This window comes from Seriola dumerili, unplaced genomic scaffold (genome assembly GCF_002260705.1).
Source record: "Seriola dumerili isolate Sdu_G_001 unplaced genomic scaffold, Sdu_1.0 BDQW01000025.1, whole genome shotgun sequence".
Lineage (NCBI taxonomy): Eukaryota > Metazoa > Chordata > Actinopteri > Carangiformes > Carangidae > Seriola > Seriola dumerili.
Window position 1 is genome coordinate 11,671,712 of NW_019174280.1, and position 27,453 is coordinate 11,699,164.

The following is a 27,453-nucleotide window of genomic DNA, read 5'->3' on the forward strand; positions in this document are numbered from 1 at the left end:
GCAGGAAACTGCACGCCATGCACAAAGTGCTTGCCAAGTCGCATCATAAAAAGCATAATGCAGGAAGTCATTTCCTAGTGCTACAAATTAATTAGGTAAAAATATTTGGCAGTTAAAATCATTGTAAACTCTCTTCTGTCATTCTGATGTAAAAAAGCTTCCACCATGTTACTCAAAACATATTTTGTGCACGTGACACGAAAGATTTATCTGATGAATTTATGGCAACAATAAAAGCACCATATATTTTTACGAAATGTCCCCAACCTCTACCCTTTTTAGTGCGTTTGTGCAACTTCTTCAGACCTGAACTTTTAATATATGTCCACATTACGATATGAGGATCCTGAGTTCAGGTTCGTACTCTAGCATAAATCCTGTTTCCTGAGCCATAGACCACAGGGAAAACCTGATACAACTGGGATTGAGATTTGATGTAAGGGATCACTGGCAGGGATTTTTTGAGGAGAAAAAACTTTTGCTAAAAGGCCTTCAATTCAAGAGCTGGCTCTCAAGTCAGCTTAATGAGTGGCTGTGTTGGAGCTGCTATGTGATTTTACCAGGATAAAGATCAGTGGAAGTTTATGAGTGGGGCTGATCACAGATTTCAGTATTTCCCCACAGTTCAGTGATAACAAACATGTTTGTATGAAGCTATAGAGTCCGTATGCTCACTTTTCTCAATAATACAACCTCCATCAATAACTACAGGGCAGTCATAAAATCTAAAAACCCGCAGTTATCTCACCAGCAACGGATACATTCATCCATGACGAGCGGGAACTGTCTCCTGCAGTACTTTACAGAACTAGTTTAATAAGCCATTTTACCTGGTCTTTAAACTAGAACGTTCCTAATCAAAAATGTAATTACATTGAAGTATCTAAGAATACAGCTCATCTTAAAATAGGAAGCAATCACTGCTTCTTAGGGATTAATTGGTAATGTTACTCTCCGTCCTTACTCGGCCTCAGTGTAGCAGTGCTGCACACTTCTTTCCATTAGTTGCTCAGATGATTTATGAGCTGTTGTTCTGGCTAAATTTAGCTTTTGTTAGATTTTAGATGTGATTCAGAGATCTAGGCCCACGTATATACCGTGTCTATAAATACATATAGGGTTTCCATAGGAGCTTACTTTCATTATTGGCCCCATGTTTCCATGTACAACAATATCAACAGCCTCCTCTGTACTTCATGTATTTCTGCCTGGATTATGGAGCAGAAATATAGATGAATCAAAGGTTTGTTCAAGTTGAACACTGGTGCTACCGAGTCCTAGAATCCCATTTTTATAAATGTAGCCATTTATCCCGTTCCCTGTTGTAAATGAAAAATATCCCATGGCACAGAAACTAGACCTCGCCTGGTTCACAGCTGTGTACTAAATAACCTGCACATTCATACCTGCAACCACAGTGGAAAACATCCACAGCACCTGCAGGTTACTGCTCTCCATGTGCTGCCATGGTTAAAATGCCAGTGTATTTGACCTTCATCAGCCACTTTCAATAGATTCTCAATATCAAACGGTGCAACCATTACCAACATAATATTGAGCCGTTAGGGAAGTGCGGGACACCTTATCAGTAGCTAATTAGGCATTTCAAAATTGTGTTAAATAGCTAATTAGCAATTAATTACACACTTATGAATACTAAATGAGCTGTTCATTTGCAGATCCCAGGACACCGTGGACAAATTAGACATTAAGAATGAACATATTGCCCCAAAGTTAAACAAGAATTCCTGATTTATCATTTGGTGAATTATAAAGTCTATAGTTTCTAATGGGAAAATATATGAGATCATGTAAGGAGGCTTTGATTTTTTTTTTTTCCATTTTATCTGACTTACAGTTAATGTCTCGGGCCAGAGGTGGTTCAGGTTGTTGCTGCTTTTTACTGCAGCGTCCACTGCTGCCATAACAGAAAATCCTTCCCATTATTCTTCCTCTTATTCTTATTTCATCATTCCAGCACTTCATAACATTTTTTTATTTTTATTTTTTTTTATTTCTCTCCGGCTGAACTGGCGGCCACAGACTCTGCTGGCATGACACGCAGGTAGTCTGTCTGCAGTGAGCTCAGATCTGTCAGAGATCAGCGAAGAGAGCAAAAAGCATTTCATGTGGAGAGAAGCAGACACAGTCTTGTCACTGACTCAGCTTCTCTGCTAGATCTAGTGTACTGATCAAAATAAAGCCAATATCCAACAGCCTTTTCAAACCTAGGATTGTGAAGGTGTCACCGGACAAAGGTTAACACCACAGTGCAAAGACGCAGCTTACAAGCGGTACAAAAGCTGTCGCCGTCGATGCAGCACACGAAATAACACCACATTAAGCTTCTCAGTCTCCACTGAGGTCTGTGTTAATGTCAAAGCTGATCTTGCGTCTGTGGACGGGCCCGCTACCCCACGCGGTCGTCGTTCGCCCACAGCCTGTGATTTCTGGTACAACACAGGGTGGTCCCGTTGAGCTTTCTGGCTTGTGTAACAAACTTTCAAAGTCAGAGTGATCTTTAAAGTGCAGCTGAGGCTCCAACTCACTAACGGATTACAAGTGGATTAAAGTGGTCAGGTTGGTTAATGTGAAAAATGCTATTTGCTCCTAAACATCCACCCAAGGGACGGCTGGGTACTAAGCGTCTGTAACCCTGAAATTACTGACGTCTGAGACCTGAGAGTGATCTTTGCAGGTGCTTTTCAAACCCACTCTGTGTAGCAGAGCTGTTTCTTTTTCCCCCCGCTGTTAGTTCTGCACAGTCTGACAACAACATTGGAGGCACCCCGTCACGATGCAGCATCCATGGCTGTAGAAATTAAACTGATATTTGCTTCTACAAACAGACTAAAAAAAAAAAATCATCCGAATCACAGCTTCTCAACGAAGTGCTCCCGGCGCACTTGTAAACACCTATTCATGCTTTAAAGCACGTTTTCAAGGTCTAACTCACTTTGGTCCCAGTGGAAAGGAGTAAAACACGAGTCCTGAGGTCGGATTTTCTCACACGACTTCCTTCTCATGGATAACTTTCCTCTAAATAATCACAATCAAATGTTAATTACAGTTACATGTGAACATCAGACTGAAACCGGAAGAAGTCAAAGACAATGATCAGGAGCCAGCGGAAGGCCAGAGAAGGCCATTCACAACAATACCACTTAGGTCAAGTGATGACACCTGAGTCCATTCACTGAACAAGACTGTGACATACTCTTTACTGTAGATGACATGCATCACTGTTCTCCGCCTGCCACATAAAACATACTGCAATCTAACCCACAGGCAGTATTACAGCTGTCAAGGCGCAAATATTATATTAGGTGTATAAATATGTAAATTCTTACAGCAGAACTCAAGTTGAGATTTTTTATTGCCTGAACCTGCTATGTTTTATTGAACTTTTCAATCAGGCGAGAGCAGAGGGCTGAATAGACGCATCGATGTAACTGTGTCAGTCAGACAAGCCAAACAAGAGAACGTCCTTGCTTTTGATCGACCACAGTGAGCTGGAAAAATGTCTGAGTGGGAAACAGTGTGGATTCATGTTCATGTTTCGAGTCAAATGTTCTGAACACATCAACAGAAAGACTGAAAAAGCTCACACACTGAACGTTTGATTTTGGCTCCGGTGTCTGCACACGGAGCCGTCTCATTGGTTCCTTTTTGTGAATGGTTTGTAACTTTGAGATAGGTTGCATTTTATAAAACAAAAGGTTCAATGCAATGAAATATTTGTACAAAGTCATTTATTATGCATAAATATGTAACAAACCATAACAGTTACCAAATTCTGTACAAATCTTTACACAGTTTAGGACAACTGCTTGTGGTTTATTCATCATCATATCACAACACGGTTGGAAACCCACTGATTGCATAGATAGAAAATAAGCACCTTCTTTGAAAAGTAAACCGATACTGTAAACGTCAGTGGTTCATTTTGGGTTTTAATAATAGCTTATCTGAAAATTCTCCCCTTTTTCCAGTTGAAGATTTTCTTTTTTTTTGTTTTTTTTACAAGCCTCAAATGTTTTCAGGCCTCAGAGCCTCACAGGGTGATTTGTATTCGGTGCACTCCCAACTCAAATTGGCATGTTATACCTCCAAGTGCAGGTCTGCCCCCCTCCTGCACAGAAAACTCTCAGCTATGCCAAAGAGCATCCATTCAAGATTTGCTGGGTGCCCGCCCACGTCAATGTTCTGCATACGGTACACTCGCTACATGAAAGAAAACTCTTAGAGATCTGTGCCATTAAATAATTTATACAAGGCTTTTGTTCAATTCTCAAAGGATCCAAAGTGATCCGGACAAGCTTGGCTCCAAAATCAAATTAAATTACACCGCGTTTTTGTTTGAAAATCAATTACAGGGGACAAAAACTGGTTGAAAGATGTATCTAGTGTAAGTGTAATATCTAAAAGTGCCAATTATAGATCACAACTGTCCAATTCATTTTCATACACTTGATAATAATTCAGCTTGTGGTGAAAAAAATGGTCAAAACTCTTGTTTGTTGGTTGTCATTATTGAAAACCAATTCTAAGTCGGAGAGTTTCTGGACAACAGCCCATCTCCGAATATCACCCGATAGCTCTGAATCAGCGAATACTGAGGCGCCCGCACACGAATCAATCAGTCAGTCGATGATGGAGATGACAGGATAGAAAATGTTGCAGAAATCATTTCTAGGAGGAAAGATGTTGGAGAGAAAGGTAAAATGACTAAACTGTTGCTCGGACAGCGCATCCTGCTTAACCTTGAACTTGACAGCCAATACTCAAAAGCAAACATGGCTCAACAGATCATCCACAGACATGCTGGCAGCTATTTATGATATCCAAACAAAACACAGAGCTTTCTTTCAAAAATGCAACAGAGCTGGTATTTTCAGCCAGTCAGGAATGAAACAATGCAATTAAGCTTCATGGCATAACCTGATAAGCCATCCAATTATACTGCAGCGGGTGTCATGACAACAACACAGGGCCCCTGCTACCTCTCGCCGTCACAATTATTCTGTCATGATGCCCTGAATACAGAGAGACGGACCACTTCAGCCAGACTGGGGGCACAATATAATATCCTCTTGATGGAGAACGTCATCTAAGTGGTGGATAAAAATAATTTGCAGACTCTGTGCAGAACAACAATCTCTCTGTAATAAGATTTGGGACAAAGGACATGTTCTACTGCACAGGCGGCAGTTAAGAGATGAAAATGTGAACTGCATCTGTGAGTATAAGAGGTGATTACCGACTTGAGAACAGGATCATTGTTTTGTGACTTATATACTGTTCATGAGTTGCTAATGGCTATTTTGAAAAAATAAAGCAATTCCTGCAGTAATAAAAACCACATACGATTACGTTTGTATAAATTGTCTAACCTAACGCAAAACATACAAGCATCTACACATTCACATCTCAACAAGAGTGATCTTTTTTTCTTTTCTTTTTTCTTTTTTTTTTTTTTTTTTTTTTAAAAACAACTTTTGTGAAGCCCTGATTCTAGTCATCCTACTTCATATATAATGTTACAATAGGCATACATAAATTACACAGCTTTGACAATGAAAAAATACAGCATATGGAAATAGGTTTCTTTACTCTAATAGCGTTACAATTGTCCTCATAACCTTACATCATTGCTATTCTTCTCACAACAGCTGAATGTGTGACAGCGGAACGGATGAAGAGATTCAGTATGTCATATTGAACTGAGACAGCACTGAAATTTGCTGTTATGTTTAGTGATGAAGATTGGGTTTTCTTTCTATTGCAAACAGACATCCTATTGACAATGACATAAAGTCAGCAAGTTTCCAGCGGGTTATTAATCCTGATGACCGATTCATCCACAGCAGTAAGGTGGTGTGTTGGAATTAGATTTTTAAAACCAGGTAAACATCAAGTTCAGCTTATTGTTGTATAACCTCGTCCTGACCCTGATGATGTCATAGTGATGTCATCAGAGTTATCCCGACTTGGATTTGGAGACTACAAAACTTTTATTGCAAAGACAAAGAGATTGGTGTTTGATCCTGGGAGGTGGGGTCTAATAAAAGATTTGCATTGCATTATGGGAATAGTAGGATCCAGGATTTTTGGAGCTTGGCTCCAACTAGGGAATATCATCATCTCTGCCTCTTTTGCTTCAGTTCTGATCACTGTTTTTATAATGTCTCTTCTGAGTCAGCAAACTTTATCAAAGTGCAACATTTAATCGCTTTAGGTGTCAAACTGTAGTTTGTGAACTGCATGGCTCAGGGTCCCTAAGCTCTAGTTCACTTGAATGCACAACTTTAAACCCTGTAAAGAGACTGAATAAAAAAATCACTGTTTTAAGTTTTAGCTTGGAGCTTCATTCTTGACCTAAAAAAAAAAAAAAGTAGTTTGGCTAAAAATACCTAACGCAAGTCCCACTTACTTGATGTTTCTGAAGCTTTAGCAACAACTCGTGTCCCTGCTCAGCAGATAAGGTAACTCAGTTGTCATGAAGATGATTTCGTTATCACATGACCTATGTATGGAATTTAGGTCTCGTGAGAACATGAGGTTGAAAAGAAAGGGAAACTAATTTCTGTCTTCAGATAATCTATCTCTATTGCTTATTAACCCCCCACTCACCCCATTCAACTACCTGTTATGCAACAAACCATCTCCATGATAACTGAGCAACTCCATCTGCTAAGGAAGGCCACAAGATGTGGTTGAAAGCTTTCTTTCAACCACATCAGGTGTTTTTGGGTTGGGAATTTCTGGCCAAAGAAAAACCCCAAGCTTATGTTTGATTTGTTGGAAATAAAATATAAACATTGCACTCCACTCTGTACATGTTAACTGCATGACTCATGACTGTGGTATTTGTTACCACATATATTTATGTTGCATATGCCTGAACGTCTAAACTACTATATCGCATGCCATTTAATTCTCCAAAGCGGAAGTGGTTCAATCAGCACCACAAACTGAATGAGGAATATATAATTCACTCAGTATCACGACAGAACATTCACACCAGCGTCTGATGATGTTTTCTAAAGCTGGACTTCTTCCAGTGACTGAAGAGACTGGCATCTGTTGCTCCACCAGACAAACAAGAGGATCAGAGATTTTTCACGTTTCCAGAGAGCGACGGCAGCCGTATATACACACACTTCTTGATGCAAAGTAAACCGCTGTGCAATCCTCAGAATTTACAAGTGGAATCCACACGTGAAGGTGTTTCTTTTTTTTTTTTTTTTTTACAAGTTTTGATTACAAGAAGGAGACACAGTCCAAACTTGGTACATTATTCAGCCTGTGATCTTCTGTGGGAACTTCTTGAGTAGAAATATATATAATTTTTGCTCGCTGTGCATGTGACATCTTTCCTTCCATCTTTCATCCGACAGTTTGTGAATGTTTGAATATGGCAGGAGATGGCTGTTTACACTGAGTGGAGTGTGTGTGTTGAATGGCAGGCATTCACAGAAATAGCAGTTCATAATATCAAGGTATTCATTCTGGCTTCTCTGCAGCAGCCACAGAATATCAAACAGAGCCTCTCTGATTCAGGTTGTGCACCAGGGAGCGTGATATGTTTTCGTGTCTGTTCAGTTGATGTATGCCGTTTTGTGTGTGTGTTAGATTTTTGGGTTTTTTTTTTTTGTTTGTTTTTTTTATCTGGTCTTGGAGACTGTGGTATGATTTCTGTCAAATTTTTGTGGTGCTGTAAATTGGGCAGTTGTTGCCAGGCTGTTATTCAAACTCATTGTTGCAGATAGACAACAGATCCACAGTGGAGACCTCCTGGGGACTCAGAGCTGCATCGTCAGAGACGGGTTCGGAGCGGGACTCGGCCAGTCTGACAGAGACAGAAAAAGAAAAGGGTTCACAGGAAATGCAAACAGGAGAGGAGAAAGGATGAAGTGTAGCAAGGGCACGAAGAGGATGTTGATTCGTGTGATGGACTGACAGTGAATGAGTGGAAGGGCAAACACACAGCGTGTGCAATGTGAAGAGCCATCAGAGGCAGACAGGTGGAGAATTACAATAACCATGAGGTCCCTTATAAAAAAAAAAAAAAAAACAGAATCAAATGACAACCTGAGCACAGAAAGAACAATGTAGCTGGCCTGCTTTGTTTACAGTCAAAACATATATACAGATATAGGGGAAAATAACTAAAATGTGGCTTTGTCCACATACAGATGCCAGTAGTTTCGCCCAAAGGGCTCAGTGCTTAAAAAAAAAAAAAAAAAAATTGAGAACAACTGGTTTAGATGATCTCATGATGATGGAACGGTAAAGTCCAGGAATTACTGCTGTTCTAAACACGCGGTTTCATGCAACATGCAGAACCAAACAAGAACTCACTTGTCACATCACTTACCAGTGTCCATCTCTACTTCCATGTTGCTGCATGCCAAGTAGAGGACAGAAGAAATCGTGATGATGTGAATCAACGGTAAAGGTTAAAACAAGTGAAAACACTGAGAACATCTTGCAACTCTTGCTAAAAAACTGTCCACGGAGAGGTCACCAAGACTCTAAACAAGTGTGCGTGCACAGCTGCGTATATGCTGTCCCCGCTGTCAGCATATTATGCTGCCCCCCCCCCACCATGTATAAAGTAAAGAAACACTCAAAGAAGCTTAAATTGCAAAAGAACTCGCCACATTTAGATGAGGTTAAATTATTTAAGTACCTTAGTTTACTTAGGAGCCAAGCCAGCAGTTACATTATGGTGACTTTAACTTCAAGGTCACCATTAATTTAAGAAATCTTAAATAAAAATCTAATTTAATTAAACCCATTTGAACTGAAGTCGATGCCAATAGTTGTGAGCACCAATTGCCTTGGTAGCAAGCACCGAGCGTCCATGTGAATAACGATTCCCTCTGTTCTAAAAATGAGATTTCTCACAGAGGCCCACACCCTGACCTGCGCTCATACAGTTAATTAAAAATGATTCTACTCAAGTAAGTTTGGTTGCATCAGTTGAAACCGGACTTACAAGACTATACAGCGCTGCTAGCAGCCGCGAGAGACTGTGCTGCTACTTATACCCAAGTGGAATTGGAGGGGATTTAAAGTTAATCACCTATGGCATACAGTAACAGCATCGTTTACAGGGTTTTTAATAGGGTGATTTCAAGGTTAATTGCTTATTTCTGCTTGAATGTGTGATATAAAAATGTAGCTTAAGTTGAGTAAATGTTGCCTTGTTTTTAGGTGGATGAAAAAAAAAAAAATCAAAATGAACAAATCTTGCTGCACCCTTGGCCAGCCCTTAATGCACCATGTTAAGAGTGGAGTGGCACCCACTTTGGCAGTTTGAGAGCTTTCCGGAACATTTGGAAGGACTCCATTTTTGTGAAGCGAGACCACAACCCTCCTCTGCTGATCTAAAGGCAAGTCACGTGTCCCGTTAAATAGGTGCGACAGTCATGACAACTCAAGTGTGATCCAGAGCCGTCCCATGTTTCAGGACAAATCTTATCCACCGTGCGCGCACCGCCAATTCAGAGCTCGACAACCTTTCTGACCTCTGCAGAGAAGGAGGTCTGCTCCAACACTCCAAAATCCTTCAGCACTTCCTCTAGGATGTCAGGTGTTGTATTCCACCTTCCTCCATTTGACAGCCATCCACGCTTGAGGTCAGTATTTCCTCATCCCTGCCTAAAAAACAGCTTCAGTGACGGCCTGCCTGCCTCCCTCTCCTCTTCTGCCTCCACACATAACCAGCTTCCCCACAGAGGCTTGTGTACATCATCTCTGCCTCTCATTTACCCATTTGCTTTCACAAAAGCGTTTCATGCTCAAACACAACAAACACATCTATTAGCCGCGGGCCAGCACAGCTTAATGACTTGCCATCTCTTTAATGTTTGGGGCGCCATCCCTCCGCTGCGCTTCTCTCTTTATAGAAGGATAATACAGCACTGCAGGACACATACACACATATCATCTGGTTATATGAGGATATGAGAAGCCATGCAGAGCGCTCATACAGTCACCAGACTGTGTGGCCTACATTCCCAACAGTTTGTGGTGCATGGGCGGGCAATATCAAAGTATTTTTTAAAGGGTTTCGAGTTTGAGTATGTCAGAGGGACCAAATGCATGATATTATGTATTTGTTTGTACTGTATGTCTCAGAAGTAGGCCACAACGCAGAATATGTTCACTAGTCCTATCTGAATGTGCAGCTATATGGAAATATGTGCAGTAATAATCCAGAATAAGGATTATTTCCACCACATTTATTAAAACTGGAGTCCATGTGAGGGAGCACGTCCATGTGGGACTTTTTTCATACCTGTCAAGCTTCACATTTCACCTGGGACCCACATTTTACCGTCTCTGCGGGGCATCTCACGGCCATGAAATGACAATTTCACGGACTGTCACACTTTCAAAATAAAAAGTGTTGCATTGTAATCCTAGCTGAGTGATAAAGTGCTGATGCACGGCGGAGCGCCCTTCCTGGCTTCAGCGGCTGCGCTCCTGACAGCTCTGTCAGCAGAGGTGGCGATCACTTCGGCAGGCATCGCCACTGTCTGCTGTGGTTCGCTCGTGACACAGTGACCTCGCAAGAGTTCAAGATGCTCGCTGGGTACACATGCTTTCTATAGTTCATCCTGCTTGTTTTTTTAAAATAGATTTCAATAGCTCAATCACATGTTTTGTTAAACGGTGTATGTTGTACAGTGATGGATATCTTTGGTTAGTAGAAAAGGTAATGCTGTAGGAAAAAAAAAAAAAAAAAAAAAGGTGAAGAGCTGAAACCACAGTTTTCTCAGCTGCAGCTAATGCTTTGACTCCAATTCAAATACCTACAATAAAACTTTCAATTTAAAATAAACTGTGTTATTATGAAGCTCCAGAAATGGATCGTAGAAAATATCACAAGATGATATTGCAACATTTTTCTAAACGAGTTTGTTTTATCTGACAAAATGAAACATTATATCTGTCCGACTGTAACTGCAGTCCTTATTCCAGGAAATTAGACATCATTCAAAAAGTCAATTTTAGAAGTGGGATATTTTAGTGAAGTATTTCAACATAACTAGTTTTGTACAAGGGAATTGATCAAGTCACTGAATTAAGCCATTTATTTTGTTTTGATTAGAACTGATATAATAATTTCTTCTCATATTACTCAGCTCTGGTTTAATGAGACACCAGAGCTTTACAGTTATTTATTACATTAAGCTAGAAGGAAGTACTTCAGTGCAGCTTAAAGACTGAAGACACCAGGAAAATGAGCTTTGTGAACTGGTGTTTTTTTTTATCTATGTGCGTCTACAATATAATCTTTTTTTTTCCCAATGTAATTTTTAAATCTCTAAAAGTTCATCATTTTCAACACCTCAACAGTCAGTGATGACTTGTACAACAATGCGTTGGAACCACACGATCAATACAGTAACACCTTCCAATCTAAAACCTTGGGACAGGACATTTGTTTTCATACAAATCCTTTCTACCTCATGCCATTGCCATGACTACAATGTCATCTTTATATGTCCCTGTCTGTGTTTGTGTGTGTATGGGCGTGTGTGAAGTTCAATATCAATGTGTCAATGTTTCAAATAAAGGTTTTCTTATTTAAAAAGAATTTATTTAAAAGAATCTGATACTGTTACTGCCAGGTTATTGTCATTTTCTGCAATTGCTCGACAGTTTTCAAAAGGTGATCTATTTTCTGCTTGGAATTGAAATTAACATTAAATTGGTTTCATAAATTTTGTTGTTCTGGGGCTGGGGGGAATTGAAGTAGTTTGTGTGGAAAAACAATCCCATCCCCTTTCATAAATTAAAGATTAGTGTTGAGCAGACTTGCAGTCATAAGCAAAGGTTACCTTGAGAACGCATCATCAAGTCCATCCTCCACATCCTGTTGAGACATAAACAATATGAATCAATACGCACATAAATTACTTCAAATTACAATCCTGCTGCTACTCTACTTTCAAGCCCCAGTGGGTCGCCAGTTGTTTGTCACAACTTGTTTTATTCAAATGACACATAAATTAATTCAAGAGCTAATCTGGCAAAATGGATCTTTCTGTTTCAGTCACTATGGCACCAAGACTCCATGACGTAGTCTCCAACACACACACAGGGAATACCATGTAAACTCTTTGTTCTACTTTCTTTGCTCTAGTTTTTCCAACCTATTTAAATCGCCTTGCATTCTTCTAATTTATTATCATAGTATAGTATTCTTAGATACAATCTGATGACACCACTCTGCTACATTGGAAAAAATATTACATTTAACTCTATGCAGTGTAAATGTGGAAAGATATTAACAGAGGAAAGTGTTGGACTCAATGAGAAGAAAATATGCCACAGTGAAAACAGATGAATTTCACTAAGGGAGACCAGTCTGTAGGGGGAGATATTCCAATGATTATGGTGTCACCTAGTGTTGAACATCTGTAAGTGAACAAACAGGATGTCGTCTGAGGAACCTCTGCAGCGTGAACATTTAAATTTGTTTAACTCTGAATTTAACTGCTTCAGTTTTACAGGACCTATGTAATTAATGATGTCATTGAAAAGCAAACACTCTTTATTTAAAGTCATGAGAAAACTATGCTGTGGAGCAGAGTGTTTGTTTTCCGTTGGCCTGAGCAGAGCACAGAGGTCTGTTTGTGCTCAGGTAAAATCTGGCATCCTGCCTTTGGCTGAGCGAACAGGACACTTTCATTCAGTTCCAGAGTGCGACAGGAAGTGTCACCTACAGTGGTTTCCAAAAGTCAGAGACACAGTTCCAAATCGAGTGAGTGGTAAAGTGGTCTCAGACTTTTGTAGACTTATGTACCCACTGTGGGGGTGACTTAGCTCTGTTTTTGTGAAAGGTTTATCATCGACGAATGAAACTTTTCTAAGTTTATATCTGCTATACTATGGTTATCCTCATCTAACGATCTGATAAAATTCAATTTTCAAAGTTTTAAAATGAATGAATAAAATTGTTATTATGATGAGTTTTAGTATATTACTTTATTTGCTCTAAAAACAGTAAATTAAATGTTTTATTAAATTACATTTTATTGTGAATACATACATTCAATACACTGAATACAGAAGAGACAATTCTGATGGCATTAAATGGTGAGATAAGGCAAGTTTTACACATCTGTCAAGGTTTTGTGTGCCAATAAAGATAGAGATATTCAAATATCTAGAATTTAAAACTGCACTTATATACAAATAATGTAAATTACTGACACCCAGCAAGGAAGAGAAAGGCAACTATATGACACAGTTGGCAAAACACAGGATACTAGGGATATCCTGTGACAGATCTTATTAAGCAGATCTGTGATGAAGCCACATTAAATACAGTTTCTTGTTCAGTGTCTTTATAAAGTGGTATCAGGTTTTAGAATCTTTCCCTGGCCTCATATTACCTCATATAAATATTATTCCAATGAGTTCTACGCAGTGAGGCGCATGGATATTAAAGTTGGGAGAAATAGAGAACTGCTATTGGATCGGCAGATTTCCTGAGTTGAGGTATCAGAATTCGGTATCAGGAGAGAAAATGTTGGATCTGTGACTCCTTAAAAAAAAAACCCACAGCACATCAAGGATAACCTGTCGCCTGAACAAGTAAGCTGACTATAGCGTTGAGTTTGGCCCAATCAGACCCATCAGCTGACTGGAGACAGATGGTGTGACCTACCCAGGAGTCATGTTTGATTGGTCGCCTTCGAGTGGGGTTGCTCCGAGGTGAGGGCGAGCTGAGCGAGGCGGAGAAGAAAGGCCTCCGCAGCTTCTCCTCCATCCCAACAGGCTTGTGCGCCTCTGGAGGGAGGTGGCAGGTGTTGACGGGAGGTTGACAGGAGGATAAAGTGAAGGAGCGGAGGGGAGTAAACACGGAGGACGAGAGAGGGTGAGACAGAGACAGAAGACAGGAGAGAGAGGGAGACTCGTTAGCGTTTTTGTCTCTTCGCCTCTGCTGCAGTCTGCAGCACAGAAGCAAAACATCAGCCTAAGACTGCGGCACTCACATCTCTCTCTCTGTGCAACAGGCAGAATTGAAATCATGTCTGTGAAACTTTCATACATCTCTCTGAGTAACTCCCACGGTCCTCGAGGCTTTCACACCAGATTCTCTCTCTGTCCTCTGGTCACTACCACTGGGACTGGAGGACATTTTAATTGAAAGAAGCTGGAAAAGTCAGGCCTGTAGCCAACAAAAATCTGAACAGACGATTAAATCTCATTTTTATAAACCATTTGACCCCCTGAGAAGTGGAAAATATTTTGACCTATAAATGTCACGGCTATTGGAAAGTACTTAAAATCTACTGCTACTCTGAATGACTAATGAGTCATATGTAATTAGGTGATTTGCTCTCCGTGTGTGTGTGTGTGTGTATGTGTATGTGTATGTGTATGAGAAGGTGATTGGCATCAGTTAAATTTGTGTGCGAGAGGGCGCAGAGTCAGCATTCCAGAATTACAAGTCTTAGTGACATGTACACGACAACTGGAAAGGTCATTTTAAAAGTCATTATGCGACCGACTGCAGCAGCATTTAGTCAATCATGTTCACTCGAAACTGTTGGGTTTGTGAGGATGATGGAAACCAACCAATCTGCATCTAAATACCATCTCAGCTCAGTGACTGCAACATTATCATTGTCATTTTTACAGTGCTAATCAGATCGGTGTAATCTTGTGAGTGACAAGCAGCTTCTCTCTCCAGCCTTTTACAGTTATGCTGAAATGACATAATCCTTATCCTCGTCCTCCTGGGATTACAACACCTGAATTCTTACAGGCCACTTTCAATTGTAACAACCTCTACAGCAAGGAAAAGCTATTAAAAATTTAAAAAAAAAATAATAAAAATTTGTTTCCTTATTTTGGGAAACAAGGGAGGGGAAATTGGCCTTTCAGCTTTTTTTTGCAGAGACTTAGATAAGAAGAGCAATGCCGTGTATCAGTACCACCAATAACACCTCCAATGTCTGTATGGTCAATATGAAGCTACAGCCAGCAGCCCCTCAGTAGTTTAGCTAGAAACAGCTAGTCTGGCTCTGTCCAAAAAGAAACCCGAAACATATGCTTACCAATATCTCTCACACATTATTTCTTGTTTGTTTAATCCATGCAAAAACCCAAAGTCCAAAAACTGACACGTTGTGGTTGTACAAGCGGTTATGAGCCAAAAACATTTCTTGGCTGGGTGCAGTAACTTCCTGGCACATAACTGCCTGTGAAAGCCCAAAGTGCAGTTTTGGCACTTCAGTTTTTGTACTGATCAACAGCAGAAAAATGAATTATGCATGTTAGTCAATGAGCTTTAGAGGTTCTGGTAGAATGATTTTTTTTAAATTTAGGACAGAGCCGAGCTGGCTGTTTCTACCAGCAAGAAGTCTTTATGCTACGTTAAACTAACCGTCTCCTGGCTCAAGCTTCATACTAACATGAGAGTGATGTTGACCTTTTCATCTGTCAGCAAAAAAGTGAACAAACATAAAGTAATGTTGCATTTCTCCACTTTATTTAACTGCGCGAAGCTTTTCCTTAAATTGGAAACCATGCTTACAGAAAGTTGCAGTTCCCTTTAGGAGGAAGATAAAGATTAACCTCAATTTTCTTGTCGTAATTATCAACAATACATTCAGCTGTGTTAAGCTCAGTGGTGCAACTTTACACTAATAATAAAATGTACTAATAAATCACTCGTCATCACCGTTGAGCTCGGTTTGATTTGACAAAAAGGAACTCACCAGCTGGAACACACTGAGTGTCTGTTGCCTCCGTCTGCCCGTTGTTTGCCGCACAGGAACAGCAGGTCCTGGTCTTTTTGCTTTTGCCTGTAGACACATTAAGTATTATCAAAACTAAACGTGAAGAAAATTGTAGGATCCATCTGTGCAGAAAGAGAGTGGACGTCAGCATGTAAAAATATTTTCCATGAGTTACCTTGATTGTTTTTTACAAAGCATTCTCAATAACTGCCCAGTTGGCTTGAAAGGCAAAGGGATTACCAGCACGATTAGTCACAGATTAGATGGATTTCAGGCTTTTCTTACTCATATTTTGCCTAAACAGCCCAAGAGGAAAGCCCTACCCAAATGTTACCTTCACTTTGGTCAGTGAACTCACCTTCCTGAGCAATCTCCCAAAGATCTAGAGCTACTTTAAAGGCCTGGGCGACCGTTAATGTCACAGCCTGAGCCTGGAGAAGGGGAGGAAAAAAAAGGGAAGAATAACACAGAAACATACAAAAGATAAATAAAAGATAATGAATATAATGATTAGTTGTGATTCCATTTGGAACTTTTGTCTTAACTTGTTCAATTTGATTGACATCATTAGATTTAAACTTTTTATAAATAAATTAAACGTTTTTAAAGTTTTAACAAACATATTTCCATAGATCTCCTTTATTTCTCATCATTGGTCGTTATAATGGTAATGTAACTTGATGCGGTCTTAAAGAGACTGCCACAAGATGGAGCCACACGCCCTCTACATCCATGCTACTTGCTGCCCTGAATGCAGTTCATTACAAGGAGTCAATCCACGAACAAGCTGACCTCCTGACCTGCTACAGTCCAAGAGTATACATTCAATAACTGTAAGCTAAACACAGCCATATACAGATATATACAACAAAATCACAAGTGTTGTGCACTTACAATCTTCTTCTTTTGGCAGAGAAACGCATGGCACTCCAGAGTCTCGTTGAATTGACTCTGAGAGACGTATGCGAAGACCTTGTCCTGAGTTTTATCTGCTGTGCAGTAAGAGATTCTGAAAGAGAAGAGGCAGAACAAAAAAAAAAAAAAACATTATTACAGATTTACCAACACTATCAATCATCCTGACATTTGTGCATTTATAATCATAAATAAACAATTCCATCAGACTGGGAGTCTTCAGTCTTTTTAATCACAGGACATACATGTAGAACAAAGAACAGCATATGCAGTACATTCAATCAAACCTCACACATCAAGCTAACATCAAACTGGATACACGTCAATTTAGGCCGTAACTTTGCTTTTGTTCTCAACCCTTTGCATATGCATAGGCCCACCAATCATTGCAGGATGAGAGCGGCGGTTATGAATATTATGTTGATTAAGTCCCACAGCTGGGAATGGTGGCGAAGGAGACAAATGAGCGGCAGCGACATGCATGAGAGATGCTCGACGCTGCCACTGAGCTCTTCCGAACTTAGTACTCTCAGATAGAGCATGTGTATGAACTGAAATGTTTACATAATATTGCTTTTTTTGTTGATTTATGTTTGTTGGTTTTTTTTTTTCTATAAAAGGCTCAGATTGTCAATTGATCCTGAAGTTCTCAGTTAAATGTTCTGATAATGGAGGCACAGGGACACACGACAGCTTCAAAACTAGTGCCTTTTTGTACTGTATGCTATTCCTCAGAGTTTTGTCTCTGAGAGCTGCAGAAATGATTGTGAAACTGCGAGAGGTGAAGAAAACTGTTCCTTTCTAAAATAATCTCCCTAACGTTACATAACATATTGCAACTTCCCATCGACTACAGAAAAATCCCCCCTGTGGTGTGGGTACACTTTGTTGAAATATCAGAATTTTCTGCCGTCAGTGGAAAATGGAAAGTCTCGGATTACGAATTGATCTCCGCTGTGACTATATTGCAGTTGAAACCTCATTCGCAGCAGTCACACTGAATCTCTTCTGGATCCAATATCTGGTTTTCAAGGAACCCAGACGTCTGCAATTCCAGTGGCAGCCACAGCCCTGTGATTTTCAATGGTTATCTAAAACCAATCTAGCCCACCGAGCCATTTTGCTCCCCTGCAACAGCTCATACGAGTTCACTGAAGCGACAGACGCGCAACCGATGGATTCGTTTTGTCGGATTTTATGCAGGCTATTAGAAGAGGTATCGATCTCGAGTCCCGCCGTGCGTCTGTCCGAGGCCGTTACATGAACCAGCAGTGTGCATCATGTTTGTTGCTTTAAATAGATGTGTAAATGAGCCGCAGTGAGTGATGCATTTGACCTTTGTCACTATAATTAAACATGCAACCTTTATTGTAGGCAGCACAGGGACAAGGTTGGTTCCTTTTCCCGCTCATTATGGCAGGAAAGAAAAAACTCTGCCGTACAAGCTGAGTTGTTCTCAATCTCAGTTAGATTTAGATACGCAGGGTCTCTCAATGCATGTCGACTGCAGGCGGCAGTGTGTGGATCTCTCCGTAATTATTACAGTAACTTGTAAACTGTATGCAAATCCACTCAAATCCACAGCCCACTTCAAAAGAGGCACTGAAAAAAAATAAAGAAAAAAAAGGAAGTTATTAATTCGATCAAACAAACAAGCATGAAATCACCAGCCCTCACATCTCGTTGTTTGCTGGCTCGCACCGCTGATGCATGACCCACATAGCAATGCCCAGGACACCCAGCTCTGTACAACACCCCCACCCCAAAAACCCCCCCCGCCGCACACACAGACACCCAACCACCCACCCACCCGCACACCCCCACCCGCTCTCCCATGTGCTCAAACTCTTATTTGGGCCTTAATTGCAGAAAAATGAGCAGAGAAAAAGTTGAAAGGGTTGACCTATTTAAGTTGGGAAAACAAGTGTGATATAACCAAACTACTGTAACTGCTCAATAAAGATCTTTAATGATCATTTTATTGAGGTATTAACTACTTTCTACTTCCTGTGCAACTTGCAATTTTCAGGCCTCCAAAGGTTTGCATGTTGCTGTGTGTGCACTATTGTTTTTCAATAATATTAATACCTGTATACATGATTATCAATAGTACAATACTACAGCATTATCCATAGGAATTAAAGTTGTAACTGTAGTAATAGTAGGCAGTTGTGTTCCTGTCATTGCTTTAGGGATATTAAAAGGCAATAAAGGCAACGGAATAAAAGTTTTTTAAAAGTTGCCAGAGTTGATTTTGGTTTGGATTTTTTTTTCTTATGCTTATAAATATTCCTTGTAAATCCTTTTAAATAAGTACTCAGAGGAATGCTGTTCATTGTCCACATTCAGGGCGAGACGGCGGTGCAGTAGGTAGCACTGTCGCCTCACAGCAAGAATGTTCTCTGGCTTCCTCCCACAGTTAATTGGTGACCGTAAAATTACCCGTAGCTTCTATTATCAACAGCAAGAGTGTCATGAATAAGAACTGATCACTCATATAAGTACATGTACATATGGCTAACCAAGAGAATTCATTATAATATGACATCCATGTGAGAATAATGTGAATTTGCCAACAGAGACACCTCACTGGAGTGAATACACATTTAAGATTTCATCTTTTTGGCAAGGACGCACACAATCGTCCTCTTATTTTGTGAAGGTACAAAGTATGAAGGTCTCTTTGTAAAATCTGTCTGCATGCAGGCGGTGCAAGAAAAGGACAACATCTTTATTACTGCCACCAATGTCACAAACAATGGATCATGTTCACAATATAAGCCTTCATCCTGAAACAACAAGAGAAGAAAAAAAATAAAATAATTGACAGCACCACAGAGTTTCCACTGAGCTTGAACAACAGAAACTGAGCTGTCAGGTTGCATCATATCTCCAAAGGGGCTCTGCGGACGGCGAGCCTTTGATCTCGTCACTGTGTAGAGCACCGGTGTTTGTGAGAAAGAGACGGAATATCAATGGTAATATTTAAATATTTACAGCACAAAGCCTGAATAGAACTTCACACATCAAAGCTCCAAATTCTCTGTGTACACTGAATAAAGCAGGTATGCTATTTATTACGACAATGAGCTGCTTTTGTTCAACTTTCAACCCGATGTAAGTGCAATAATGAAAAACAACTTCTGCGCCTGCTGCAGGGGAGCAGGCCTCATCAAAACTATTTTTTTTTTTTTGCAAAGTGCTGAAAAAAGCAGTCTCTCACGCTAACAGAAAACATTTGCATGAAGGTTCATGAGCAGCACAGTCACGTCCCTGTATCCTCTGTTCAGAGATCCTACAGACACGTCTCACTAATCTAATGGCATGTGCAGAACAACGTGCATCACTGCCAGGTGGAGTGCCAGTCAGTGTTTCATCTCTCCTTTTCTGTCCTGCAATGTTTTTGCTGATTGATATGCAGGTCGGTCACCGAGAGCTCTTGTCAGAATATGAATCAGAAACTCGTCCAGATGGAAGCTGAACACCCTCACAATGTTCTGCTCACTGGGGGATGTTAAATAAGGGGTTTTAAAACAAGGACAAATAAGGCCGGACTGATTGCATTAGAATTCAGTACCTGCATTTAGACCAGGCTACTTTGTCAATACCAAGAACCAAACTAACCACTGGTCTTCTGTTTTAAAACAGTGGCTGCTTTAACCAGTCGCCCATGTTTTCTTCTTGCCACCGTACAGTGATGTCACATAGCGTCCGGATTCCTTCACTTTTTTCACACGTTATTGTGTTGGAGATTTCATTTTACATGGGGGTAACTGCCATTTTTGTTTCCATCAATTAACACTTAATAACCCATAATGACAAAGTGAAAACGTGTTTTTAGAAAAGCAAATTTAATAAAAATCTCATTCAATCTCTCATGTGCAAAAGTATTCAGACCTTTTGCTGCGGCACTCCAGGTACATCCCGTTCTCTTCCTTTAACTTGACTGGAGTTCACCTGTGGCAAACTGAACTGAGGTCCCACAATTCCCACTACATGTCAGGACAAAAAACAAACCATGACATCCCAGAAACTCTCTGTAAGCCTCTGCAGTGCAGCTGTGGTGAGTTCAGGGCGTAAAACCATTTCAAAAAGCTCTGATTTTTACCCAGGAGCACAGTGGCCCGTAAAACTCCAATCAAGACTGTTCCTACAGTTGCTCGTCCCGCCAAATTGAGGAACCAGGCACGACCTGAGACTGGGGTGAGGGTTCGACTTTGTAGTTTTACAGGGGGATATGTGCTTCTACAGGCTTTTGTTTTATCATTGGACTGAGCCAGGATATCAGCCCCCCCCCCCGCTTCCAATCTTTATGTAACGCTAAGCTAACCAGCTACAAATGTTTTCTCTGAGCTCAAATAGTCATCAGCATCATGTTATATCGTTGTGATGTTTCAATAGATTATTGACTTATTTAGTAAAGAGAAATACTGTGATATTTACTTTTGTCAATACAACCGAGCTTTATTATTGTGGTAGAATATCATCAAACCTCCTGTGTGGTTTAGTGCTTTGCTAAATCCAGCAGTTAGACCTCAACAGCGCAAGGCCGCCTTGATCATGTTGAAAGATCAAGCTCATGATAATTTAACTTGAGTGTCTGATGCTGCAAATTAGATGCACTGCAAAGTGTGCTGTCAAGAACTGAGAGGCTGACCAGGCTGCCCAATAAAATATCAGGTTGTGAAACTGTGAACACATTAAGTATGATATTGTATTGTTTGCGTATGGGTGGGTGGGTGCGAGTAGGAAGGTGTGTGTGCGGGGGTGGGGGGTGGATATGATGGCTTGGAGGAGCCTATTTGCCCCCTTTTTCCTTTGCGGTGCACAATGCCTTCCGGTCCGTTTTCTCTCCCCCACTAAGCTTCCCCTGAGGGAAACAGCCCGGCTTCCAGTAAGTGTGGATACACAATGAACTTTAAAAACGCACACATTTACATACAGACTCACTATATCAGGTGCATCCAGGCGTGGACATGTGTGTACACATACTGTGTATCTAACTCTTCTCGCCCTTATATGTTAAGCACAGTAAACACAGGCTGATTTGATCCATCCCTCTGAAATCTACACTCCACTTTCTTTCACCCTTCACTTGCTTTTCTGGGCCAATAAATGGATTATGTGCAACAAAAATAAGATACAAGAAGGGGGGGCTACAAGGAGGAGGAGGAGGAGGTGGGGGTGGGGTCTCATAAAGGGGATAAATCAATCCTCAGTCAACCCGAGCTCCATACGTGGCCCCTCAGTCGCTCCTGTATCATTACTCGGGGGGGTATGGGAAAAGACTGGCAGCGTGAGCATCAAAGCGAGCAATTAGTCGTGGGTATTCCTGCGTTCAGAGCTCTGTTTATGTTAATATAAGCAGAAAAGAAAGATGTCTGTCTGCACAGTGGAGAGGAAAGGGGAAGGTAGAGAAGGGGAAGATAAGGAGAGAAGAGAAGGGGATCAAAGACGAGGCTGATTCCTCTGGCCTGTGGTCTGTTACCGCTGATAAGGTGGATCAGAATGGGATGGAGACCTCTGCACACACACACACACACACACACACACATCCTCCGTCTTCATCGGAGCCTGTTCTGTAATCATAGTCCAGCCATATGATATTTAGACTGTAATCCTCAATGACATGAGGCCCAGTCTATATTACAGGATGCTATCCTGAGAGGGGGAAGCCAGCCAAACACATCACAATCCACACACACACACACACACACACACACACACACACACACACACACACACACACACACACACACACACACACGTTCTTCACTGATTCGGTAGACTGAAACCTAGCGTGATGCTGGGAAAGGTTAGCTTTCATTGACACAGAGTCACAGTAGCAGACACCCCCGGCGGCCCCCTCCCACCCTCCCATTATTGGTTTCCAAGTGAACTGATCAAACATGAGACTCACTGAGCGGAGAGCTGCTTGGGTTAATCCTGCGAAAAAAGGAGCCAAAGCAGTGGACAGAGGGGAAAGTGACCTAGATAGATGATATCAGTTTCTTCACGTATCAAATGAGGCCACCTTCGTTTTTAGGACTCAGTTTGAGGAATAAGCAGCATTGTGACGCACAGGTGATGAAACATCTAATAAAGCGTAGACCGCTAAGAATCCAGTTCATGAACCATAAATGTTGAGTTATTCTGTATTGGGTCATATTGTTCAGCCACGCTTATAAAGGCAGGCATTCACTCATTGAGGTAACTAATATGAAGATTTAGAGTAAGACAATGTTTTTAATTATTTGCTTGAGGCCATTGGCACTGCACTCCACTCTGCAGGTTCTGATATAAATTCTATGTTTTTCAATCAGAATCTACAGAAAAAATTAATTCTGAGGGAGACCGTTAACATGTGTATCATGCGATCTATTCAATGGCTGTCAAGACATTTCAATAAAAAGCAACTCAACATGAATACATGTACAAACTTCTCTGCCAGTCCACGTGGCAGATGTTGAGATATGTCACTGGATAAGTGAAAACGTCGACCTGCTGGTGGCGGTAGACGAAAAGTCAGGGAGTCACCGATGTCATGAGGATTTTTTTTTTTTTTTCTCTGTTGACCATGAATGTCTGCACAAGATTTAATGGCAATATCAACCCAGTAGTTGTTGAAATATTTCAGTCTGGTGGACTGACTGACAGAGCAGCATTGGCATTCCTAGACCCTAGAAATTATTTACCTGTATATGGAGACATTCTCTATGAGGTCTGTAGTCTCCGTGTCTGTGATGATGATGCCTTTCGGTGAGACCGTCAGCGTTACTTTCCGAAACTTCTTAGCACTGGCTCTGGCCTGTGGATATGAAATATAAAAAACACACACACACACACACAAACATTAAAATCAGATGGAGAAACTCTTACCTCAGGCGCAGACAGAGCAAGCCTGTCTCTCTGACATTAATATTAGATGATTGCACTTGTGATTAAACAGCAAAAGCCCTCAAATGCGACAGTAGCTGTCGAGCAAAAACAAGCAGCCTGCATGAGTTGTCCCAGAAATGTGGGGAATTTATAAAAGGTGACAGAATGGGGGGGGGNGGGGGGGGGGGGGGGGGGGGGGCAGGAGGAGAGCTGCAATGTGTAGCCCAGAACGAGTACTCGAGGTCGGGCTGGCAGCCACCAACTCCCCCTGCCGCTCTGCTCCATCTGGAGTTTCAGAAAATACAGCCATAGTGCTGAGCTTGCGGTCTGTGTGAACGCCTGTTGACAATGACAATGACCTCCTTACCATAAAATTAGTGAGCAAAAGAGAGCAGCTTAGTTTTACACCCAAATGACAGCAAGTGGAGTGACTGTCAACGAATACAGAGGGGAAAGAAAAAAAGACGGGACTTTAAAAAGGAACGTGATTTCACCCTTTGCTGAAATATTTATGCATTCACCTTGCATGAGAACGCTTTCGCTCTTGCGGGAGGTGAAATAAAAACGCGAACACTGAGAAGAGGAGCTGAGGATGAAAAGGAGCAGGATCTTTGCTTGAAGAAAAAACTAGGACTTCTCGGGGACGACGGGAACGGTGCCACGGCTTTCTGTAGGAGCCTCGATGCCCTGGAGATGGTGACAACCAACAGCACCACTCTGCTTAAACCCACAGCACTGACATGTATGGGAAACTGAGAGGGAAAGGGTGCTGTGCCTGACTGTGGCAGCTCATCCATGTAGGAAGTGCTAACAACCACATTTTTCTGCTGTCATGTTACAAGTGTCACGCCACGAGGCAAAAACCAGTCTGTCAGCTTGAGATAGGCCAAGTTCAACCTTTCTCTATACGTTTGGTCGCCCTGACTTGTCTTATCACGCCTGACTAACGCATGTCATAAATGGGAAAGTCACAAATGTATTCAGTCATCCCATTCAGGCTGATTGGTTTCCAAGGGAACAGACAGAGACAACTGGGTTTCTTTTTCTGTCCTGGTGTAAATCGATTGAATCTTAATCCTGCCATTAGGTTCGCTTCAGCCTGTAATTGAGAAGTGTGTGTGTGTGTGTGTGTGTGTGTGTGTGTGTGGGAACATACATGAATATAATGTGAAGTTTTTATGCAAAACATGCAGATAATTGGGGTTTTTGTGCGTCTCCAAGTTTCTATTTGCAGTTTCTGAAAACGGTCTTGTGAATTGACAGGATCTCGAATCGATGCGGAGAACCATGCTCAGAAATCCCCCGTGTGGCTCAGTGTGTTGTTGAGCAAACAACATATCACCGGTTTGACTGTTGCAAATGTTCAACTCGTCATAATCCTGGATTAGCGGCTTTGATTTCATGCCGCCATACTGACCTTGATGTAAACACGATCCAACTAGAAGTGGATAAAAGTTGAAGGAGTGCACCTCTGATTATTCAGTTTAAAGTCATTCTGGTGGCAGTTCAGCAGTTTACTGAACATTCAGATTGTTTTCCTCAATAGCCACAAAGAAGACACATCTTTCTTGTTTCCTTACTAACTGTAGAAGGCCACACTGATCCACGAATACTGAATTAGGCGATTATGAGTATCATTTCATGACCATGAGAATACGCTTGCTGATTCGAGTGAGTCTCCCTCTCTTTGTCTGTGGTGGTACTCCAAATTGTATATACTGGAGATACGGTGCAACAATTTACCAGTTTCTCTCCTGACAAAAAACATTGTCTTGGGTCATCGGGGTAACATGGATAAAATCTAAATTTAACAACTGTTCCCCTTTAAGTCATTCAGATAATGCGTATTGCAGTCTGAGGCTGTAATTTCACAAATCCACAGGAGAATTTCTATTAAAAGCGCCACTGTAACTGAAATCTTCACAGCGTCACTCTTGAAATTTCATGTTGCTAATGAAGGTGCCGATCGTGCCTGCAGAATTCTATGCAACATTGATATGTGCTGCATGCAGAAGGCACAATGGAAGCCAAACAGTACACAAGATTTGTCAGGCAGGGATGGTAGAATGTCAGAGTGAAATAACACGCCGAGTAAGGTTATTACTCACCGTGGCGACGATTCTGTGAATGGCTGCCGAAGCCATGTCCTCTCCTTTGGGCTGGCCCACCAGCGTCATGCCCAGGTACTTCACGTTGAACACCATCCCCTCCAGCAACGTCTCCTTGGTGTCTGTCCAGTTCTCTGGCAGCTCTGATGGGACAAAAAGACAGGACACTGGAATTTACTGAAATATTTTGATTTTTTCTTTTCTTCGTCGACGAAACACTCATTTCTGTTTTTAAAAAAAACGTTTGTTTTAGTTACATCCATGTGTGCTTTCCCCTATTTGTTACGGTCTCAGAGCCGGGCCGTAACAGCTATGTAGATGAGCAAAGATTATTATCATTATTGTTTTGTTTTTTTATTTTTATAAAAGAATGTAGTAGTGAAATCATGAACAATATCCAAACTAATACAACCTTTTACTTACTACTTGTGGAATGTTTGCAAATGACAGATGACCGTGTCATATATAAATTTCAAAGTCAAGCAGACTGTTTACAATAGCTGGCACGGACAGTATGTGAGCTGGCAGAGTGAAGTCACAGCTGAGCAGACAGTGATGTGGATAGACAGACTCAGACAAATTCTGTGTGATACGATGATTTAAATATGAAACTTTTTCGTTGGCGCACTTAAAACGCCTCTCTGTCAGAGCAGTGTGTTTCCATTACACTCCTGTAGGAAAGTCAATTTTAAAAATGTGCGCGCATAAGATAATGAGATCAGCTCTACTGAGAGTGTTGTGCATGGTTATTTCAGATAAAGCAGATGGTATGATCATTTATTTTGTCTTTGAAACATAAACAACAGAACTGCAAAGCCACCTGGAAATGTACCTCATATTCCTGACAACTCTGTGCTTGCACGTCTGAATTCAATTTCCATCCCGCACCTTAACTTCACTGAGATTTGAGAGAGATTTGTTGCCATCTTTTACTGGCAGAGAGGCTAGAATCCCCGCAGTGGAAAACATTATGGATCTCAGAAAAAAAAAAAAAGAAAAAATGTTGCACAGGCCAGAAAAACTGAGCATCAGCTGGGTTCTGATAGATTGTACAGAATGGCTCCGATGTCCTGCTGCTGCTGCGATTTCCAACAAGTAGCACAGAGCTGTCCTCTCGTTGACTACAGCGGGCGAGGTGGGGGGACCGAGCCCATGCGGAAAAGCTTAAAATATCTCTCAGAGACACCTGGACACCCCGCAGAGGAACATCAGGAGAGGAATAACTTACAAAACTACGCAAAACAGACCACATTCTGTGATAAACTTAATGGGGCAATAAGTGAAACATGATCCATTAATCCACAGCATTTCAAAGAACTCTTTTATCACCAAAGTCTGCTGTGAGAAAGAAAACCATATAAACGAATGCATTAACCAGCCGACGTCGCAGCACATTTTGTTTTTCTCCTGTGTTCGCGAGGTATTTATGCTTATAGCACTGACAAGTATAAAGATACTGAGATTCACAAAGAGGAGCGTGGAGAGCGAGAGAGAGAAAAGAGAAACAGAGACACACGCACACAATCGTCGTCCAACACTCTACTGGGCTTCTACTGGCACCAAACTCTCCACATGGGCCGAGCCATCTGTCGCTGGCAGGCCCCATGCAGCTGTGAAGGCGAACAGCAGAGAACACCATCCCCGTTACGCCGCTTCCAACAACTCTGAATTATTAACTAATCTTCAGTCACACTGTGGGGGCTGCTTCAAAACCAGAGAGCACATTTGATGTCATTACATGCGATTGCTTAGATACATGGAGGACGGCATGGCGGCTG

The 27,453-nt window shown here is 41.2% G+C and overlaps 1 protein-coding gene across 2 annotated transcripts in view; it reads right to left on the reverse strand.

The window, feature by feature from the left end:
* Positions 1-7,304: 7,304 nt before the first annotated feature.
* The window catches only part of LOC111238834 (low density lipoprotein receptor adapter protein 1-like), a 39,726-nt gene continuing 19,577 nt past the window's right edge, over positions 7,305-27,453 (reverse strand). The window contains exons 2-10 of one of the 2 annotated variants that reach the window (XM_022768545.1): positions 25,676-25,818; positions 23,384-23,496; positions 16,668-16,782; positions 16,132-16,204; positions 15,753-15,839; positions 13,694-13,815; positions 11,859-11,893; positions 8,381-8,406; positions 7,728-7,852 (exon numbers count right to left, since the gene is read on the reverse strand). In XM_022768545.1, the coding sequence (XP_022624266.1) occupies positions 7,806-7,852; positions 8,381-8,406; positions 11,859-11,893; positions 13,694-13,815; positions 15,753-15,839; positions 16,132-16,204; positions 16,668-16,782; positions 23,384-23,496; positions 25,676-25,818 (761 nt within the window). In that variant the 3' untranslated portion in view covers positions 7,728-7,805. Of the gene's footprint in view, positions 7,853-8,380; positions 8,407-11,858; positions 11,894-13,693; positions 13,816-15,752; positions 15,840-16,131; positions 16,205-16,667; positions 16,783-23,383; positions 23,497-25,675; positions 25,819-27,453 lie in introns of both variants that reach the window. The other variant, XM_022768536.1, reaches the window with a different exon arrangement.